The 18,913-nt window shown below is 38.4% G+C and overlaps 1 protein-coding gene across 1 annotated transcript in view; it reads right to left on the reverse strand.

Moving 5' to 3' along the window:
• Nucleotides 1-17,966, reverse strand: part of LRPPRC (leucine rich pentatricopeptide repeat containing) — an 84,409-nt gene extending 66,443 nt beyond the window's left edge. Inside the window, exons 1-11 of the mRNA XM_015857509.3 lie at nucleotides 17,824-17,966; nucleotides 9,829-10,031; nucleotides 6,123-6,245; nucleotides 5,346-5,467; nucleotides 5,198-5,256; nucleotides 4,411-4,497; nucleotides 3,831-3,957; nucleotides 3,107-3,251; nucleotides 2,363-2,505; nucleotides 1,974-2,079; nucleotides 1,784-1,891 (exon numbers count right to left, since the gene is read on the reverse strand). Of these exons, the coding sequence (XP_015712995.2) occupies nucleotides 1,784-1,891; nucleotides 1,974-2,079; nucleotides 2,363-2,505; nucleotides 3,107-3,251; nucleotides 3,831-3,957; nucleotides 4,411-4,497; nucleotides 5,198-5,256; nucleotides 5,346-5,467; nucleotides 6,123-6,245; nucleotides 9,829-10,031; nucleotides 17,824-17,924 (1,324 nt within the window). The 5' untranslated portion in view covers nucleotides 17,925-17,966. The remainder of the gene's footprint in view (nucleotides 1-1,783; nucleotides 1,892-1,973; nucleotides 2,080-2,362; nucleotides 2,506-3,106; nucleotides 3,252-3,830; nucleotides 3,958-4,410; nucleotides 4,498-5,197; nucleotides 5,257-5,345; nucleotides 5,468-6,122; nucleotides 6,246-9,828; nucleotides 10,032-17,823) is intronic.
• Between the last annotated feature and the right edge of the window lie 947 nt (nucleotides 17,967-18,913).

Here is an 18,913-nt window from a genome sequence, read left to right on the forward strand (position 1 = left end):
ATGCGAGCTTGCACGTGGGAAGACAATTTGTTTCACTGTACTAAGTATAATTCCACTAATTCTTCACTGCAGAAAAAAAATGCTTAGATACCTTCTCGCTATAACTATGTATGCACAGAATAGTAACTTCTATGCCTCACAATTCAAGCTCAGGCACTAAGTATGAGGTTGCAAAAATGGGTTTGCACATCCATGATATGATTTATATAGTCATGCAGAAGTATATATATCCAAATTCTTTGGAGACAGAAAAAGAATGGCTTTGTAGGATATGTTAAAGAAAGTGAGTTAGGGTAAAATATCTGTTCTCCAACTATGCTTTTCTTAATTCGCTCCCATGACTACCAGTAGGAACCCCTAGCCGAAGCACAACTGACTTCTGCAGTAGGAGTCAAAAATAAAGGAAATCTATGAACTTGTGGAAACCAAAAGAAATCTGAAGCTGGAGTTTCTCTGAATGCACTGATACAGCTTCAGCTTTGGGAGCTATGTCTGAACCTACCACTTCCAGCATCTCTTGCATCTTCCTAGCCAAAGTGAAGTCTTGGCAGTAACAGCCAGCCTTTTTCATTCAGGCATCACCTGCATCTACTGAACTATGACACAATTTCATCTTATTTATCTTTGGCAACTCTGTACTCCCAATTAAATCACAAAGGACCGAACTAAATCACTTACAGACATAAAATACTACTGAACTTTCAAACACTTGAAACCAGGAATAAGCTAAACTTGGGAAGTTGTCTAGCACATCAGAACCCAAAGAGTTAATAAAAACCTGAATATTGTTTTCACAAAGGCTTTTTGAAAGAGACTTGAGACATTTTTATAGCCAGAAACAATTAGGGAATACTTGTTTCAGCATTTCTTCCAAACTGGAATGTGACTGTATATTTAAGATAAAATTGCGATATGAAGAGTCTGCTAAAAGCACTTTTTTTTTGTTTGTGCATTTTGTTTGTCACCCAGTGTCACACTAACAACTCTGCATCTCATTCTAAAGCACATTATACTGTGAGATAAGATGAAAAAGACAGTTTTTTGTTTCCCCATGGGGGAAGTACTTCTGTTAAAAGCATCTTTTTACAATACCATTCTTTCTGAATTACCAATAACGCAAACCAAAGAATTAGATACTGTACTCTAAAATTTAATATTTGTTCAATTCTTATTCATATCCTGTAGACATCCCCATGTGTAACAGGGGAAAGTATGCTAAATGCTCAAATCTACTTAAGAATCCTGAAGATTGAGCATTTCTGTCCTTCAATCAGAATGCTGTCAGGTCAGGCTCTCACATTCAGCAATGTAAGTTTTCCTGCAGTTTTTATTATTATAACTAAACTCACATGTGGCTTATCAAGTAGATAATAAGTCATTTTTAAAAAAAGAATTGGATTTGAAGTCCAAGAGCGCTATTATAACTTAACCTTACTTGTAAATGCTCTCTCAGATTTCGGTTTCTTCAAAAGTAAGCTCTCAAATGTAATAAGGAGTGAGAAGAACCACTGGAAGTCAGGAAGAATGTAAAGAGTTAAAAAGAAACTCTTCCACATATCTTCCTATGCAAAGGTAAGCTATGTAAATTTGAAAAACTGTATCATGATTAACAAAGAAAGGTGAGTTTTAAAAAGCTTTTCCAAAGGAAAAACATTCACCGCTAACTAAGAAATGCAGCAAGGTCTTCGCTCACTTTTGAAAGCCTGGTAAATCTTCATGTGGTGCTTTAGTAAAGATTTGTGCCTCAGGTATACAATAAAGCAAGATGAGCAAAGATACTAACCTTTAAGATTCTTCTCCTTCTGGAACCCAACTAGCAGTGGCCAGGAATAGTGAGGTCTGATTGGCAAGCCTTCCTCCTTCATGGCCTTCATCACATCGATAGCCAGGTCTAAAGATATTCACAGGATAATTAAGCAGTGACGAAGTACTTAAGAACACACACAAACACACAAAATAAATAAGGACTATACCTGATCTGTTGGTCTCCAAAGCACAACGCAAAATAAATACCAATGGTGCCGAGTGCATTTTTGCTTCTTTTAACTCATTACAAAACTGCTTCAACTTGCTCATGGGCTGTAAAGAATTTCAAGAATTAATGAATTTTTCAATGTTTCTAAATTTTTAAGAACATCAAAGTCTTCTAATGTTAAGGCAGTGCATATTACGCATGCCAAATATGCTCCTTTAGTGAATTTCAACTCACTGTTTAAATGGGCACAAAGCACTAGAACCTTTATTGATTCTTTAAGAATGGGTAAAAAAAAAATCTACTCTTGTCCATCTCTGCAGTTACATTAAACAAAATAAATATGGTGTTTTAAGCGCACTATGAAAAAAGTATTATTATTCTGCATACCATATTCCTATTTACACAGTGCTGCAAGAAGAAGCTTCCCTGGTCCACATTTTCAGGTGATGAATGATTGTAAGTCTTCAAAATGTGAAAACTTATGTCTTCAAAGCCATGAGTTATCAGAGTCAAACACAGGTTCATCATATCTAGCAAATGAAAAACAGAAAACAAGAAAAAACAAAATTAAAGCACGTACCTATTTTCTCACTTAAATAATGAAAGTAGTGAAAGCTAGGGAAGAAAACATGCATGTATCATTGACGTAGTACTTAATATTATTAATCAAATTACTCTTTATGGAAGTAATACAGACTACTCTTCACAGAATTATTTGTACAATCATGAAATTCATGTTTCCCACTAAACGGATCATACCAAAAATTAGCAAAGCATCACCGCTGTAGCATGGCAGGATATTACATAAGAGAAACACAATTCTAAACTTGTCAAGAATAAAATTTAAAAAAGGTATTAAGTGTAATTAACAGTTATTAATAACAGGGCTCCACCACTTACCATTTTACAAAGTCTTAAGGAATTTTACAAGATAAAAAACATATTCATTTTTGTATGTGAAACACTAAAATTGGTTTACATTACACATTCCAAAAACTGTAATTAAAAGTAGCATAGCAAATCCATAGACTAATGGCAAGAATCCTATTTTCTATATATGCTCAAAGCCACACAAAAAAGAACAAAAAAACCACAACTATATTTGATACCACGGAGTACCCAAGGATATACCTGGAATCAACTCCTTTTCAAATCTTATGCGTTCTTTAATGTCTTCTATGTACTGAGGATATCCAGCTTTGGCAAGGCTAAAAATCACCTGCATCAAAACTCTATCCATAAGGTATCCCTCAGTTTTATCAACCTCATCTAGAGTCTGGAAAAAAGAAAAAAAACAATTTATCAGAGCGCACTCTGACCTGAAAGAGAATATATTAAAAGATTGATATTTACAAAAATCTGTTGGCAGTCTTTTGTTTGTTTGTTTTGTTCATTTTTAAATAAACAGGTTTAAGTACACAAAAGGCAGAGAATACTAAAGTTCCCGGAAGTCAAATACATTTGGAAAGTAAAAATGGACAGGTAAAAGGGATATAACATTTTTTCTCCAGTATCTAGTCATACATTAAAACACCAGGATCATCGAGGTTTACATATCACATTCAAGAGACAGATGTTGTAAGATCCCTGAATTATTAAATCACTCACTGGTAAGCAACATTCTTCACATCTTCTCATAGTGTGAAAAGCAACTATCGCTAGATGTATATTGTTCATGAAGTAAGAAACTGCTTTCAGTTAACCCAGCTATTCAGATGCAAAAAATAAAAATAAGTATTTTTTGCTATGAGGAAATTAGTTATAAAATTCAGCATTATTCCTCCTGTATAGAGAGAAAACACTGCAATATTAAACAAAACAAAAGATCAAACAAATTTCTTTAAATTTGCAATACCTTCTTGATGTTATCAACATCGCCCTTTTCAGCATACACATTCAGCAGCGATAAATAGGTGTCTGGACCAGGCTCAACACCAGCCATTCTCATCACAGAAAGGATATTTTCTGCACTCTTGATATCACTAGAAGAATTGAAAAGAAAGACCCTCAGTGGCATAATGCTACTGACTGTCACTTCCACATTCCATCATTTAGTTATTAATTATTGGGAACAAAGGTTGCAACAAGCACAAAGAAACCTATTTTAACTAACACTCTAAAAGGTCAAAATACAAATCTTTTTATTTTTCTATTACTTCGAATTTTAACTTAAACAATTAAAAGAGTTCGAAAGTTTAAATGCAACCAATTTTCACACAGTACACAAGAACAGTAATTTGTTTTGAAGTGCAACATTTTCAGGCAAGAAAGATTGCTACCTTGCAAAATAAGCCCTGTTTGCTTCAAAAATGCATCACGAGACGATACTTTACATTATGCAAAACTCTTATGCTATTTTGCGGCACATACATTTTCTTTATGGTGTCACTCTATGCAAAAGCAAAAAATAAGGAGTATTGACATATTAACATTACCCTGCTCTTGCATGACCTTTCACAAGGCTACTGAATACTGCTTCAGTGATTGGGAGATCTTTGCTCTTCATAAATCCAAGAATCTTACTGCAAAAGACAAGACAGCAAATGGTTGGCTTTTTCTTATTTTTAATTTGAAAAGAAACTACTGAGCTATTACTGCACTGCTGGACAAGATCTATATCATCAGAAAAGAACAAATTATATCTTAGGTTGCTGCATAATACAAACATAAACTCAGTTATTTTCCTTTTTTCACATGAAATGTACTTGCCACTTTGAAATATGCACAGGCAAAAGGGTGGGGCTGGGTTTCTTACTATCTTTCTTTTCTTTGGCATGCCTAGCAATCACACTGCTGCAACTTGAAAGCTAATGTAGCAAGAGTTAGACAGACATGAAGTAAGCCCTGTGTAACAAAAGAATTACTTCTACTCCCTCCTTTTGCCATTTCATTCTCAAATGGGGCCATTTTCTTACACAGGCAGTAAGCATTCATGCCTCATACTTTTTCATACCTGCTACAGAAACGACAAAACAAGTTATTTTCTGAACAACGCAAATACAATTTAATTCCAACACAGGTGTATCACAGTTTTATTTTGTTTGCGTAGGCTCCAGCTGTCTCTAAAAAATTGCTATTCAGTGCTCGAATAAATTATACTTAATACTCTTTGCTTTGCTCAATTTATAAGAATTACACTGAAATGAGTTTTAATATTAATGGCAGAGAATATGATAAACAGATTTCTTAGAAACTCTTTTCAACATAAATGCAAAAGAATACCTCGCTCCTTCAATGTCACCCTCATTGCAATAAGCAGCAATCAACCTTTGGTATGTAACCTACAAAAAACAAGAAGGGGAATTTAACAATTTCTATCCAACAGATGGATACCGTTATTGAGGAAAAAACACCATTGAAGAATACCTACTCGATTGGGCTGCACATTAGCTTCCTCCATTCTGGCTAAGAACTCAGTTGGAGAAAATTTATGCTCATTTTGAAGGTAAACTTTCAGCAAAGCATTATAGTGGCTCGTGTCATAGACAGCACCTAAGGAAATATTTCAACCACAGTGTTAACATATGCTCCCTAATTGTCAACATGATTTTACAGTTCACACAAATAGTTTCTTATCAACTTTATTATAACTTTTAGTCAGGCCACTTCCCATTACCCACCTTTGCAGTAACACATATTTAACAGCATATGTTTGTTTATAGAAGCCTGAAACATAACAACAGCACAAGTACATTGTTGCTGATGTGCAAGCTGTTCCACAGCCAGTTAACCTATGCAACATACAGACATAAATGAATAACTTAAAAATTATCTGATAAAGTATGTGGCAGAACTACGAATACTTAGTCCAGCAGATAAATCAAGCTAATATCTAAAAGAAAATACAATACCTTCTTACAATAATAAAAAAAAAAAATCAAGTTTAAGCACCAGAAAAAGAAATCTTAGATACTTTTAACACCCCTAGATGTCACTATAACTCCCAGAATAGGGAATAAGACTCTCACCTGAATAGTAAAACCTACTGCTTATTTGCTAATGAATTTTAGCCATTATAACCTAACTCTTAAACACTATTAAAATGCAAACAGTTTTTTAATTACAAAAAAAAAAAAAAAAAAAAAAAAAAAAAAGCAATAGAAGTGTACAACTACTCCAGAAGGACATTTTAACAAAATCTGCCTACCCAGTTCTTTCATCTTGTCCCATATCATATGGGCCAGCTCTGTTCTTTCAGATGACAACACCTCCGGTAATAGAGCACCACAGCTACGCAACAAAAGCAAGGTCTGGTTACTTCCTGGACAGCCTACAGAAAAACAAAACAAAACACATTAATAAGAATTATTAATGGATTCAAGTAAACCAGAAATAGTCACTCAAATAACACAGAAGCAGTCATGCTGCAACTCTGTCAGATGTAAAAGCTGCTGGGAATTATAACTTTAAAAGAGTATAGGCATTTTTAAGCTCTACTCTTTGGGAATTCATTTGAAAGATAACATTGAAGCAATTTTAAATACATTTATAGAATATTATTGTCTAAATTTAAGATTTTAAGGTAACAATCATGCATATTTTTAAGAGCTAAGCCCTCATACTTCTATATAATGTTTTAAAAAATACCCATTTTTGAAAATCATTTTATAGCTCTAGGTAGGAAAGGTGGTTTTAGTCTCCCAGAACAAGAGTTCACACAGCTGATAAATCAGTGTCACCCTCTTCAGAAGTACCAGACTGTGCATGAATCTATATGCAAGTCACATCTTATCAAGCTTTACAAGAGAGGATGCCTTGTCAGGACCTAATACAAAGTAGCATGAAGATCACAGGACACCACTGAAACTCATCCACCTGGCAGAGGGTTTTGAATTTTTCACTGGTATCAATGTAGAACTGTAAATAAGCTTTCATCTTATTTAGGAAAAATAAAAAAAAACAAACAAGAAGCCTATAATTCAACTCAGCTTGCCTTCTCTTTCAATCAAACTCTTTTTCTGTTGCTATGCTGTTTCTGAAACTACTCTTAACCTCCGGTTTTTAGTGGGACAGTGCGATGACTGAAGTTTAAAGCTGACAAGAGAAGTTGCTGGTAAACAGCAACAGTTGTATACTGGAATGCTTTTTTCAGCACAAACATTTGACAGACAGGAATGTCAGTGGAAAAGAGATGGAAAAAACTTTTGTGTTCAAGTGGTACACAGCCACATATTTCATCATAAATAATTAAGAAAACAAATGTAAAAAGATACTGATCCATTGAAATATTTAAGCATATCATATCTAATAAAATAAAATGCAATAGAATCTTCAGAATTTAACACTCACTAAACAGGATACTGAAATGTTTAAGCAATGACACCATTATGCACTGAAGAGGATTAATGACAAAACATGCCACTTTCTACAATAAGGACATCTGCTAAGCAGAAGTTAAAATAATAATAATAAAATAAGCCCAGCACAAAATACTACACTCAGGTGGTACAGTACTTCATAATTCTACTCCAAGATTCATTGATTATTTGATCCTAACGAAGACATAACTTCCTGGCAAATGTCTAAAATAGTTCAGTAACAATTCCTTACTATTTTAATACTGGCATTCAGAAGCATAAATCTAATTTTCAATTTCCTTTAGCATCCATTTTCACTTCTGTCCATGCTCAACAAATGGGATCATTTACATCTGCAGAATAATGAAGGAAACTGAGAATGCTCACATGCTCCAACTTCCGCATCCAACCCCAAGGATGTCAAAAACCTAACCATAAATACAGATATTTCTATAACTTCTACTACTGAGGTAAATAACGTTAAAGCTGAATTATCCTTCACAGGTTATCCAGTAAACTGGATAAGTTCTAATAAAAATAAGTGTTCCTTTATAAAGCAACATACTGTAAAAGGTAACAAATAAAACTCAGCAAAAATCAGAGCAAAAAAAAAAAAAAAAATAAAAATAAAAATCATTCGTTCAACCCTTTCCAATCACTAAGAAAAGTGAGATGTGCTTTATTAGGGGTATTTTCATCTGACAAGGAAAGATCATTCACACAGGTTTCATTGAAATTTTCTAAGCCAAACAGAAACAGACTTGAGTGGTTTCAACTTCCAAATGACTTATGGTCTACAATTCCACAGTGCTTTGTTAACGACTTCCATATCCTCATGCCAAAACTCCCAACCTGCGTACAGCCCAGTAAAGAGGCAGGTAAAGGTATCTCCAACTGCTGCTTATCACTGTAAGTGCAATTTTCAATAATACAGATCTTCTACAGCTTCTCTGTTTCTACAGAATAGAAACAAGCTGTAGAGCTATGAAATAATGCTAAAAAAACCCTCAAAAGTAGAGAGAAATAGGCAGTCCAGAATTATAACTTCTAATACAGAAAACAACCAGCAGAAGTACAGTACCACACCACTAGTGTAAACTAGGTTTCAAGAGAGCAATCTACAGCAAAAACATTATACAGAGTAAGCTCATCTGGGAAGAAACACAGAAGCAATGGGGAAAAAATGACAGTGAGAAAGAAATAGAAATAGGTAAAATATTGAGAGGGCAGGAGTAAATGGCAAATGGGGATTTGAACTTTTAAAGATATCACCAACTCATGAGAAATGAATCATACTTGGCTTACTCTTATATCAGTGCCTAACTATCTGTTAGTGCAGTAAAATGTCAAGATGCCTCCATTTTCATGATCCTGGTGTTTTATTTATACTTTACTCTAGTGACTAAGTACTTGAAAAGCAAAAGAAACAGGAAAAAAACCAACACCGTGAGTGCAGAAATTTGCAGGACAAGATATCAATATCAAGTATCATGCCTGGGTATTTTTTTGCATTGTAATCTTCTTCCCTTCCTCATTACAAACACATGCAATGAAAGAAAAAGAAATTTTTATATTTGCTACACTTGTTTTCAATGCTGTTATTTGAAAAAGAAAAAAAAAAAAAGACCAAACTGTTCAAATAAAGATATTTATCATTTCTTTTAATAGCAACTTAATTCAACCTTCATAAATGTTTTAAACTTGTTTTTCTGAGTTCCAAAACTCAGCATTAATTTAAAATATACTTAAATAACTGAAGCACTGCGAGCAATTGATCTCTTTGCTAACATGACTCCCTAAAAACCATCTAAACACTCAATGACCATTAAGAATTGTGATCCACATACAAGATGAGAGGTATAAAATCCTTTTCAACCCACACAGATTTATATGTAAAAGAAAAGAAAAAGCGGTCAGCATCAGAATGGGTATCAGAAGCAGAAGGACAAAAATGACAGAAAGAGGGAGTGAATTGAAGACTCAGCATTTAAGCAGTAAGCTACGAAACTTTTTGAGACTACTATCCAAGTTACATGAGCCAGTAACTATCCAGGGCAATACACAGCAAAGTATAAAATGAAATCAAGACAATGCACGTTGTCTCCACATCTCCCTATACCACCTCATTTTAAAATAAAAGACCTCTCAAGGACAGCACGGTTTACTGCAGATGTTTTAAAAGTACACTGTATAAAGAACGCAGATATGATTTCCATTCATAGTTCCCAATATAGTTACATTAGTAAGATGTAACATCCCCAGATAAAACTTTGTAACAAGCAGAGTAATATGTTAACATTTCTTAAAAGCACAATGAAATTTTACAAGTAGTATAAATTGCCGAAGACAGAAAACCCTGAAGAATTGATGCATGCATTCAAAGCAGGGTAACACCTCTAAAACATTCCAAGTCCATTCATCAATACATGCAGTAGGTTAAACGGCATCCAGAAGAAAAAACATAAATCAGAACTCAATTCAAGAAATTTCCTTGGTTTGATGACTTACAATGTTGCAGCATTAGCTTTAATTTTGTTTTAATGGGAAGCAGCTTACCATCTCTGCATGTTTCCTGGAAGACTTTTAGTAGAAGGCTTTTAGGGATACGGCCAGTTTTTCTGACAGAGTTATCCAGTTTATTTAATGCCCAGTCAAACTGCAATGCCCGTCTGGTTTGGATTTCTGAGACTGGTTCTTCTTTAATACTTCCTTCACGCTGAGGTACAACTGTAAGGAACCTTGCTTGGTGAATGATATTTCTGCTTAAATAAAAATAAAAGGGAAAAAAAGAAAATAGAAATTACACTTCTGAGAGTTAATTTGCCAATACAATCGTTACTGAATGTTAAGAAGATAACGTTCTTCTTGATGATGAAAAGACTGAAAAACACTCCATATTAAGGTGAACAAACAAATGCAGGTGACTGATTTCAATGCATATCATAAGCCTTTTTAAAACAATACAGCAATGTGTATTTGCTCAAGGTGTCAATTATTAAGCTGAGAGCTTCAGCTGGATCCGACTTCAAGTACCATTCCTCCACAAAACCAAAATCTTTCAAAAATCATCCAAGTGCTATAAAAACTTCCTGTCCCACAATGGGATCTCCACATGCTTTCATGTGCTTTTGAAAAACTACTTCAGGAACAACCACAAGCAGCTCTTCCAAAACATGGTGAATCAAGGTAACAAATCACGTATTTGTTTTCAATTAAAATACACAACAACTAATGCAGGAACCGATGTTTTAGACAACAGTGTACCAAAAGCTTCATGAATAATGGCATAATTCCCCATCCCTCAGAACTTAATGAACATAAAGTTGTCATCCTGCAACACAAGGCAAACAAACACTGGATTTGATTCAACATCTATTTGTTTTCTCAAAATGAAGCACAACAGCTTCAGATTTAACCAAGAATTACTTCTAGCAAAACAGTAAGAGGTCACCATTTCAATGAAATTATTTAAAAAACAAGCGTATGTAACATGGTAACTATAAAATGGCATTGGTGTTACACTAGATGGTTATGGTTAGCCTATAGACAGCATGTTGTTGTTACATGCAAGTACTTAAGGAAATTTTCTACAAACCTATTTTTCCCCAGAATCAATGCAAAGCAAGTGAGGCTTTCTGGATGCCAAAAAAGATTCGGCAGCTTCTGAAATTGCCCTCCTTCATCTCTCCCCCTTGAGCACAGAGCTCTTCACTACATTTCTGTAAGGATTCTTCTAGACCACTTGGGTTTTGTTTGTTAGTTTGTTTAAGGTGCCTGGTGGTGTCTCATCTGCTGGGATCTGGCGAGCAACTCACTTTTTCTCTGGCTGTGATATCCTGACATTAACTGAGGAGGGCCTAATTTTGGGAAGTATCATCTTTCTACCTTTTTCAAGAAGGTTAATTTTACATGGCCAGACCTGTGACTTCCCTCTTGAAAAATTCCCAGAGGCCAGCAAATGATATGGGAAAAATCACAGAATCACAGAATTATCAAGGTTGGAAAAGACCTAGAAGATCATCTAGTCCAACCATTACCAATACTTCCTGGCTAAATCATATTCATCAACACAACATCCAAGCGTTTCTCAAACACTCCCATGGTCGGTGACTGCACCACCTCCCTGGGCAGTGCATTCCAATGCCTGACTACCCTTTCCGAGAAGTAATACTTCCTAATGTCCAGCCTGAAGAAGATGAAGCAAGAAAGAAGTGGAGAAGAAAAAGAGCTCTGCCAAAAAGGAGAACCCTCCTTCAGTGTGAATTCTACCACTCCAAGATGCAAATCCACACTACTTCCCTTGGGCTGGCTCTCATGCTCCCCAGATCCCTGTGAGCCAACTGAGCTCACTAAGTTGGTGTAGGTTTCCAGAAAGTTGTGGAAAATGCTCATGATGTACAAAACCCACCAGAAAAAAAAAAAAGAAATGGATCAGGAGTATGTGGCTGAAATGAGAGCAATTCTGAAGAAAAAGTAGGAAGTGAAACATGGTTTGTGGTGGATAAGTGGCCATCTCACTAAAAAAAAAGAAAGAGAAAGAAAAAAAATAAAATCAGGATTTCCCAGAGCATCTTTTTCTATTTTCTTCCTCTTGTTTGATCACATCACGTATCCACACAGAGAGTACCTGCCCTAAACCAGAAATCATTCAACTGATTAAATTACAATTCAGTAATACAAGGTAGGAATAACAGAAAGACAAAATCTTCAGTTCTTCCAGGTGTAATAACCAAATGAGACAACTCTAACATATACCCTTTAACAACACAAATATAGAGCTACAAGCTACCCACGCGACAACTATATGAATGAAACAAACGACTGACATTCTTCATCTGTTTCTCCATAACATGAATTGTACATTCCGCTGTCACATACCTATTAAAAAAGCAACCTGAAACCTTTCCAGAATACTTTCAATTCTTTGGAAGCAACACAGGAGTCAGTGTCTTTGTAAGGCAGAAATTTACACCTTGATTCCCATTACCAACTGAAGCACAACCAGGCAAAACTCCTGTTTTTTCCACTTAAAACTTAAGTGCCTTTTTTTCGATGAAAATCTACTATCATATCATTACATGCTACAGTAAATTGTCCAATGAAATATTTTGCCACACAGCACACATGTAACCATAAGCTGATATCTACATCTATCAGTTTTTAAGTGGGCGTTTTATTTAGCTCTTCCCCTCTCATAGGATCTGAATTTGGGTCTTTCTAATACAAACTGCCTATGAGCAGAATACTTAGGTGAAAATAACAAAAACTAAAATGCCAGGAATCCCCTGTTTTAAAGATGAAGGACTGAATAAAGCAGAAAAGGCACTTTCCCATGAATGTGCAGAAGAACTTCTTTATGGTGAGGGTGACGGAGCACTGGAACAGGCTGCCCAGGGAGGTGGTGGAGTCTCCTTCTCTGGAGATATTCAAGACCCAACTGGACACCAACCTGTGTGACGTGGTGTAGGGAGCCTGCTTTGGCAGGGGGGTTGGACTCGATCTCTAGAGGTTCCTTCCAACCCCTACAATTCTGTGATTCTGTGATTTCCAAAAACTTAAAACTTCAGAAAACTATGGGAACCAATATCAGGTTTGATGTGTGATAATTAAGTGAATATAATACAGGAAAATAGAGACCAATAGCACAACCTCTTTATCAAACAGAGAAAGCAGCTAATGTTAAATGAAGCAGTTATCCACATATCAGGAATATTTAACAACCCCGTGCTATTCTGCAATTTTTAACACACATGCTTAAGCAGAGAAAGAAAAAAAAACACCAAAAAAACAAGGATAAAAACAACAAAAAGGTCAGGTTAAACATTAGAATCACACAATAATGCAGGAATTTAGGTTTCAAACTATGTTAAATATGATCATACAATGCCAGTTTTTAACTACTTTACCACAACTAAAGAAGCAAATTCTAATAACGAGACAGGTGAGATGTGCAGGAAGAATTGTCCAAGCCATTTTTAGAAGCTTTCACTACATTAAAGATGCTTCAATGGACCTCGTTGAACTTCTCCCCAGTCCTTTGAAATTACCTTTAAAAACTCCTGGAAGACGAGGTATGGCAAAAATCAAAGCATGACTGATAACTACAAAAGAAACTGGCATGCGGGCTTCTGATACCAAGTCATCCGACTTTCACATAACCAAAATAGGGAGATATCATGTAGTTTTCATCAGAAAAAATAAGGTGCCATTAATTGTTTTTAAATTGCGTTGATGTCTTTTTTAATGTGATCAAAGTTTGTTGCGATATTGAGAATATAAGTTATGAATTCTAAAATACTGTATACTCTTCGCCCACCTGGAAATTGACTACTATGACCCACGTCCATTAACAAGTGTCATTAACAATCTGAATGACAGAAGAAAGTGAGCATTGAACTTGCAGATGACAGCACACCAATAACGGTGCCCAACACTTACAAAACACCCTCAGTCTTCTAAGTCATCTTGACTACTTGATTAAATGGTTTGAAATCAGCAAGAAAAGAATGTCAGTGTAGACCAAAGAAAGTGATAGATTTCAGAATTCCAAGGGGAAAAAGGAAAAGAAAAAGGTATACAACTGGTCATAAAACATCCCAACAGGACTGAGAAATAAACATGCACCTAAAAAAAGATTTAATTCTTCAGCTCCTAGTAGAAGCAACACAGATAAGACATAAGATAGAGAACTGTTCTGCTTGTCATGGTATGTTTACGCACTCAGAAAGATTCGGACCAGTGTTGTAAAGTAGTTGAAGCTCCTAGGATTCTTTAAAAGGGTGTTTGCTCTCCCATCTCACCAATGTGATCCAATTCTACACAAACTCACTACAACATGAAGTCAGCAGCCCTTGCAAGGACGTATAGTGCTCTTATCAACTCTTCTGAATTGGACAAAAAGATAACAGGTCTTGCAAGAAGCACAAAGTTTTCACTACACAACAGTCTGCTCTTTAGGGAGATTAGCAGTTGCTCTGTTCCCCACAGTCATGAGCACTGACACCTAGCCTCACAGATGAGAAACCTAAACTGATGTGACAGTAAGGCCAAAGATCCTTTGAGACACTTGCACAGAAAGATTTTATTCTGCTATATTATGATCCAGGCCTCCAGAGCCTAATAGTTTTCATTGTCTTTGTGGAGAAATAGGGCATCCACTTCAGGACAAATACTCTAGAAACTTTACATATCAAAATGCAGTTGAGCAAGGAAGCTGTATTGACCCAACATTGCAGTCACCACTGACAGCAGTAGTTCCAGTCCCTCTTTTCCATTTTCCACGTTACGTTTCCTTGCAGTCTAGCAAATGAAATCAGCCCAGTAACAGCACTAAGGAGTAGGCCTGGAATCTATTCCACAGACCAAGCCATGGTGTGGCAGTAAGCAGCTGAGCAACAGGAACCCTCAGTCACTGCATGAAGACTACCTGAGCAGTAATAACAACCTATCTACTGCTTATCCAGCAAACAGGACAGAAGTTATTTGCAATCACCCAGTTCTGTGGAATGTCTAAATTTACATCCTCCCAAACAATTTGAAATTATGGAAGGATAGCTGACAGATATTCATTTTACAGGGTTTGGTACAGATCAGAATCTGTCAGTCACTCTCTGCTGTGACTCAGATCTCACAACAGGCATTTCTGTGAGATTTGCACGGGTACAATCTTGCATGTTAACTAGCAAACAAGGTGTAAGGGTGGTTAATATAAAGATGTTAACAAAGACGATGGTAGATAGTCAAAGGTTATTAGCAAAGGAAAACTCACCAATATCGATGCCTTGACCGGAAAGCTGAAACAGTCTCCACTGGGGAGCGATATCCAAGAGAAGCTGCCTTAGTGGTGGTCAGCCCTTAAATGAGGTCTAGAGGAGGTGGAGTCAAGTTCCACCCCTTCCGGGAGCACAGCTACATTACTCTCACCTGTGCTCCCACAGCTGACCCAACACTTGCCTCAGCTGATTAATCAGAGGTTCAGGCTGTGATTTCCAATACACAAGGATAAGGTCCGTACTTTTGCTACTCAGTCCATCATTTTGTTTGTCACTAAAGGCTGCAGATTAACAGCAGAGTTTGTTCTCTGGCTACCGCATTCTCAGGACAACATGTTTAGGCCAAACCCAATGGTCACAGAAGGTTATGCTTCATCTTACCTTCACTATTCCCAGAATAGAAGGTATGAGTCTGAGATTTTAGATTCTTTTCTATCTTCTGCATCCTCCTACAGAAGAAGATGCACTTTAAAGTAGTGACACAAAATCTCAAGCCTTGTTTGCATTACAAGCTGCCACTATTTAGTTCATATTATATCAGTTCTAAGCAGGTAAATAATAACAGAACCAACAAGTCTTAAAGAAGCACAAGGGCCTAACAAGTAGCCCAGCCACTGCTCACGTACTCTGCACCGGGGGGAGCAGTTTGTACATCCCTGGAAAATTCTGAGTAGAATGACCAAAAACTGCTGGAATGTGAGTAGTTGCTCTTTCAGGTCTCTAAAGAAATGAACAGATCCACAACTTATCTATAATCATTACTGTAATAGAAGCCTCAAACCCACTTCTGAATTAACTTAAAATTATGCTCAGTGATACAGCAAACAGTCTGTCATTTACTCAGTTTCCTTGGTAAATACTGGATTACTCCCTGCTATTTATTCACTCATAACAGTTACCCTATGCCTCAAAACCAGGGTTTCACCAATACTTCATGGAATCTACCATAGAGAGTTGCGTTTCACATCTAAGGTAACAACCTGAGACCTAAACAACAAGTAGAGAAGTCTAAATGATTGATGTCCATGTGTCCAAATCGACCTAGTTCTTTAAAAGTCTTCAATTTCCAGAAGTTAAGGGTTAGGTAGGAAAAAGAACCACAATAAGAATGAATAGTTACTTAAGGGGAAAAAAAAAAGAGATTATTCTCATGAGATGTTCGTGTAATCTCAGCTAGTAAATGCTACTTTTACTTTAAAATTTGGTCCTAAAGCACCATTTGTGCACTAGAATGACTCTACATATTACTGGATATATAGGAGTATAATACATGAAAAGTGGTACCTGGATGTCCCTGAACATTACTTCTTGCAACAAGCTATCTAGAATAATAGCTTCCAGATGAGAAAAGCAAAAATGAGTTGAATTAGCACTACTGGAAAAGTTTATACACATGATTTGCCACTCAGTAACCCAGTGGTACTGCTGCCCATTCCTTAGCATGTGCCTCCCCTGTTCCCTAGTCCTTCCTCTACTTTTCTATTCCCTTCTTTGCAGCTGTGAAGCTCACCAGTCCAATGCTGAACAGTTATCCATATAGAGCAGCAAAAATATCCAGCTGGTGCTAAGTAGAATTGACTAAGAGGGATCACCAGAGCAGTAGGAAGACACCAACAAGACAAGGCAGGAGGAGCTCCTTGTACAGTTGTTATGTCTACCCAAAAAACTCACTGCGCATATTAGAAGCCATTCCACTCTCAGATTTAATTCCAAAACAAATCGTCTGCTGCATGATTTGCACATTTAGTGAAAAGCTACCATTGAGCTCACACTCACTGACCAGACCTACACACTGACCTTCTTTCAAACACCATGCTCTTATCCACATTGGTGCTGCAAAGTGAGCTGCTGAAGGCATCTCCAGTGACAACAAGTAAACCTCGCTGCTCCAACCTGCTTATACCCCTTCACTCCATAGGTGTCAGGACACTAACTGACCTCTGAATGGACTACAAAGGGAAATTCAGAAATCATTCATTCACATCCATGGAGAAAATTGATTTAAACTTCTATTTTTTGTTACAAATTTAAAGATGATTTATAATAACTACAGTTATAATTGCAACGAGTCATTGGGCATCACCAACCACTCCCTTCTATTTCCAGAAGACTGGAAACCAAGAATACAACCACACGGAGCTTGGAAGCCATGAACAGAGCTCACTGCCACTGACACACTTTGAGAACCTGTTGACATTGAAGTAACCTCTAACTAAAGGAAAGCCTGCAGATGCATTTACATGGTTGGAGCAGTACATTTGTGATGTGAAGCATGGTAAACAGTGCTAAACCTGTAAATGTAACAGCTGCAGAAAGTGCAGAAAGTAGTTAAGGATGGTTACAACAGCCATTAGGCCGCCTAAAAATCGGCATGCAAAACGCTGTTCTTGTCAGTATCGTGGAATTACCAAACTGGGTTAGAAGAGGCCTCAGGGCCCACTCAGCCCCACGGTCAGCTCCCAGCTCAGGGTGCCCAGAGCCCGTTCAACCTGGCCTTGTCCGCCCGCAGGGACAGCCCACACACAGCTCCGAGGTGAACCTGTTTCTCACAGATCCAAAAATCAGTGTTTGTAAATAAACCCGGGATGTGACGCTTTGCCGGGTCCGTACACCCCCACAGAGCGGCGATGTACGGGCGGTAGGCCGCGCCGTGAGCTGAGAGGAGCCGCGGGGCCATCCCTGTCCCGCTCTCTCTCCCTGCCCTCAGCCGCCCGCCCTTTGCCCCCATGTCTCGTCACACCGCCGGCATCGCGCAGCGCCGGGTCGGTCGTTCCCTCACCTGGCGGCGGCGGGTGCTGTTGGTCGCAGCAGTGTCCGCAGTGTCCGCAGCCGCCCGCTCAGGGCCCGCAGTCTCCCCGCGGAACTCAGCAGAGCCGCCATCCCCAACCAGGAGCACGTGAGGCTGCTAAGCCGCGCATGCGCAAAGAACGCGACCAGAATCCGGCGCTCTGCTACCGACGGGAAGCGGGAGAAACCATTCAACGCAGGGAGAGGGGGGTCCGCCCCGCTGTTGGAATGGCCCGATGAGGCACCAGCGGGATTTTCCGCTTCATCCCCCCCTCGGTTTGTCACGTTCCGCCGACCCTGCGCTGGGTTGGGCCGAGAGGCGGCAAACCCCGAGTTGAAATTGCGACTGTTGGAGGGGGGGAGAAGGGTCGCCTTGAGGACGGCACCTCGTTGCGCTTCGGGTGTGTGCCCCGGTGGCGCAGTGGTAGGAATGCCGCCTTACAACACCAGGGCCCGGGGTTCGAATCCCCCCTGTGGCGCAAGTGGTAGAAGTGCCGCTCTGCAGCACAGAGGCTCGAATCCCGGGGGCTGGACTCGATGATCTCTAAGGTCCCTTCCAACCACACGAGACTATTACTATTTGTATTACTATTACTACACGGGGCCCTGCGTGCGGTGGGAGAGCGCCCGGCCCCTCCGGCAGGAGGAAGTCACGTGGGCAGAGGAGCCGCCATGTTGGCTGCCGGGGTCACCCCTGCGGCGGCGCGCGCGGGGTTGTTCGTGCGCGCATGCGCCGTGGGCGGCGCTGCTGCTTCAGGGGCTGAGGCGCAGCGGGTGGCGGGTAAATATGAAACAAGGTTCTCACAGCCGTGATGAACGGAACCTGCCTTTAAACCCTGCTGCTGCTGCGTTTGAAGCAAAAAGCAAAATAAAAGCCTTTGAAATGTTGTTGTCTCCACGCTTTCCTTCGTTTTGGGGGAAAAAGAATGTTGGTGCGAGGGGCAGAGAGGGTGTAAAACTCACTGCCTGAGCTTGTTTGCACCTCTAAGGTGTCGTCAGCAGCCATGCTTCATCTTAATGCGTGCATTAAAGCTGCTTTGTAAAACTTAATTATAAAGCACTGAATGGGTTGAGTTCTTAGA

Source organism: Coturnix japonica, chromosome 3 (genome assembly GCF_054131305.1).
Source record: "Coturnix japonica strain WE chromosome 3, WE-NBRP24, whole genome shotgun sequence".
In the NCBI taxonomy this organism is placed as follows: domain Eukaryota; kingdom Metazoa; phylum Chordata; class Aves; order Galliformes; family Phasianidae; genus Coturnix; species Coturnix japonica.